This window comes from Episyrphus balteatus, chromosome 3, assembly GCF_945859705.1.
Source record: "Episyrphus balteatus chromosome 3, idEpiBalt1.1, whole genome shotgun sequence".
Classification (NCBI taxonomy): Eukaryota; Metazoa; Arthropoda; class Insecta; order Diptera; family Syrphidae; genus Episyrphus; species Episyrphus balteatus.
The window spans coordinates 84701424-84704767 of record NC_079136.1 but is presented as its reverse complement, the minus strand read 5'-3'; the positions used below and the strand labels follow the sequence as shown (position 1 = coordinate 84704767).

Sequence of the window (3344 nt, the reverse complement as noted above, 5' to 3'; positions counted from 1 at the left end):
ATAAGCTTTATCCAGCTGCCGATGGAATAAAGACAAAGTAGGTATATTAGTTTCTTTATTCTTTTATCTTGGTACATGCACAATGCACATACATCTTTGTTTGCTTTTGATATTTGGAAAATCCTACTGCAGATTACTTAGCCAAAAACACACATTAATAAAATTGAAGCGCTTAGATAAGAAGATTAAGGTAAGTGACATTTTTAAAAATTTGAGAAATTAGTGTTTTATGTCGAATTCCTTTCAACCACTTGCAGTCGCTACTGAGGTCGATATTTTTGGCTGTTTAGGAAAATAAAAAGGTAGCGATCTCTTTTTGTGAATTTTTTTTTTTTTTCTCTAAGTGACCGATGAAAAACAAAACTTATATATAAATCTTCACAGCCTCAAGTCTCGGCAGCTAAAGGCTATGTACATACATTATACTGTACATTTATTGTAAAGTTATAATAAATAATAATAATAATATAAATCTTCATAGTAAGAACAAAACAACGTAAAATTTCTTTATTTTGCTCACTAAAAATGAACAAATAAACAAAAACTGTCTCGGGTTCTTCATTTCTTTACAAAATTTTAGTTTGGTGGTCTAAAAAGTATCGATTCTTCGGGAAAAAGTAGCGAATTTGTTTTCATTGGAATTCATTTAAGGAAAAAAGTAGCGACCGCAAGTCGAATGCAGATCGAATTTTTGGTTCATTGGAACTCGACATTAATTTATTTGCTCCCATACAAAATCTTTGTTAACCAGTGGACTTTATTTTAGACTCAAAACGATTTTATAATCTTTTAAGTTCTAATTGAAAAAGCAATTTAAGTTAATATGCAAACTGTTGATCTCTGGAAAAAAAAGCTAAATCCCAAAATATGTCACTTTACACCTTCATCCTACAAACGCTTCAATTGTTATTTCCGATGTGATGAGGTTGTAAGCAAAATTACAAGAAATAAAAAGTAAATTAACATCCATTCGACTCTAGCTAGATCTTCGTCGGAATAGAAAATTCTGCGATTTCATATGAATCATGCTTACAACAAGCAAAAACTTTCTGAATCGTATAAAATCGTTTAAGTTTCCGTTCCAACCGATACCTCGACAGGACGCTTGTTTTTCCGTGGAAACAACGCAACGCAATGAGAATACAGCAACTTTTTGAAGAAGCTGGTAATTTGGATTTCCCACCATTTTTCTTTTGTTTCACTTTAAAAAGTCGCCGGGTAAATGCCTCTAACATCTGTTCTTGTGACCAAGAACTTCATTTATATTTTTGCACAATTTTTGGACGACGCCTTTCACAAAAACGACAGAAATTGAAGTTGGTAATCCAGTAAAAAATAATAAATTCCATCTTATTTTCATTCACAAACAAACTTCTTTTTCTTTTTTAATTCTTCAACAACAAACACATGCGGCCACGATATAAAATAAAAAGTTATTATTTTCTGCCTTTTTTTTCTCTAAACGAAATTACAAGTCATTCTCATGATGAGATGAATAAAAAAAAAAAACAAAGTTTATCCGCGAACGAAAACCTATTTTTATAAAAGAGCTCGATACACTTTAGTGGGGCTTCCTTCTGAAAGAGCAGCCTGCAAAAAAAAGAAGAATGATTTTAATTCTTGACTTGAGGACTATGAAATTGTAAAATTTACCTTCTGTGAGTTTTGCTCGTCCACCAGTTGGCTGGCAGAGGATCGTTGAACAACCAGCGCATACAACGACTCCTTGGGCATGACTAAAGACAGTTGTGATCTTGTAGCATCCTGGGCATTTTACATCCATGAAGTAGGAATTTGGATGTTGTACCAAACGCTTAAGCTTGTGCTTGCGCTTCTCTTCAGCTGGTAATGGGTGAAGTAAATCTTTTGCTAGCTGCAAAATGTCATGGAATTGAACAAGATAATCAAGATTAGTTTAATGCACTCATTTGCCGAGGTTATTGTGAAATTAAACAGTTTTCATTGATAGTACACAATTCGCGTAAGGTTTGGGACGACTTTAATAATTGCATTTATTTATCGTGTGATTTTATTTTCATTATTTTAAATTCAGAAATAGATAAGTGAAAATTGTTGGCATAAAAAAGAAGACACAAAAAAACACTTCCTAGCCATGTGTACGGATATCATCTGTCAAACTTTTTGGATGCATTTATTTGCACTAAATTAAGTCACTTTCACAGAATTTTTGGTCTCAATCAAAGTGGAATATTGTGTACTTTCATTTGAAATCTATTTATTATTCATTTTTTGTAATTTAATTAGTTTTATTTAATATTTTTTATAGAATTTTCACCCACCGGCATGTTTCTTCTTTCACAGCTAACACGGAAAAGGAAATAGACATTTTGTGTGCGAAGTTAGCATGAGTTTGAAAATCTTTTTATAATCAGCAGCGACATCTGTGAGTGAGTAAGAGAGTCAGTACTAAAATATAATTTTGTGAAATAGGGTATGACTACATCATTGCAATTTATTGTGAAATCACACTAAAAAATTTTAATAACAACTTTTGTGAAATTTCATGTTTGTTTTTGCAATTAACAGCCCTAATCGAGAGTAGTGATACTCATACAAGTCACAAATTATTGTGAAATTGTTTTTGCGGGGTATCGAATGAGTTTTTCACAATTTTGTGTTTTGCGGAAATCATCATACTGGCAAGTTGTCAAAAATTATGTAAATATATGGGCATAGAAAAAATCTTGTAGAATATTTTTTCTTTTAAGGCTTGGCCACACTGGAGGGTATGCGGTAGCGGTACGGGTAGCGGTGAGGGTACTTGTATGAAAAAAATTCCAAACTGACACATCAACGTTCAGGTGTGGAATTTTTTTTAGGACAAATATCGTTACCGCTATACCGCATACCCTCCGGTGTGGCCAAGCCTTTAAGCCTATAGTACGCAGATCGTACTCCTATACAAATTATCGAAAAATCAGGGGCGTCATTCCGTAATTTTGAAAACGATAATCGAATCGATGATAATCGTTTTACAGCTTGAGAATCTTTATAGCTATTTTAAGTCAATTCTGATTCAATATTTCCTAAATAGTTTATATAAATAAAAGTTTTCGTATCCTTAGAAGTCGTATTAGTCTAGGTGATTTAGTAGTTGCCTCTTACTCGGGTGTCCCAGGTTCGATTCCGGAAATTGAAATTGTTTTTTTTTTTTTTTATTTTCTCAATAATCGTCAATAAATAAACGATACCCAACTAACAATGTTGCTTCTATAAAGCTTTATAGAAGCAAAAGAAGCATGTATAAAGCTTTACAGAAGCAAAATTGTTAGTCGGGTAGCTAAATAGGTCTCGTTTTTGGAGAATTTATTCGTTTTTGGATG

The 3344-nt window shown here is 32.6% G+C and overlaps 1 protein-coding gene across 1 annotated transcript; it reads right to left on the bottom strand.

Moving 5' to 3' along the window:
• Nucleotides 1–1414: 1414 nt before the first annotated feature.
• Nucleotides 1415–2418, bottom strand: LOC129915819 (40S ribosomal protein S27). The gene is made up of 3 exons (XM_055995509.1): nt 2301–2418; nt 1654–1873; nt 1415–1590 (listed from the first exon to the last, which is right to left on the bottom strand). Exons 1-3 carry the CDS (start codon nt 2304–2306, stop codon nt 1562–1564), a joined length of 255 nt encoding a protein of 84 aa, XP_055851484.1. The 5' UTR covers nt 2307–2418; the 3' UTR covers nt 1415–1561.
• Nucleotides 2419–3344: the final 926 nt, after the last annotated feature.

Excerpts from the sequence above, each read along its gene's own strand:
- LOC129915819 (XM_055995509.1), bottom strand. Across the intron at positions 1,591-1,653 it reads ACGAGCAAAACTCACAGAAG|GCTGCTCTTTCAGAAGGAAG; the intron begins GTAAATTTTACA and ends TTTTTTTTGCAG.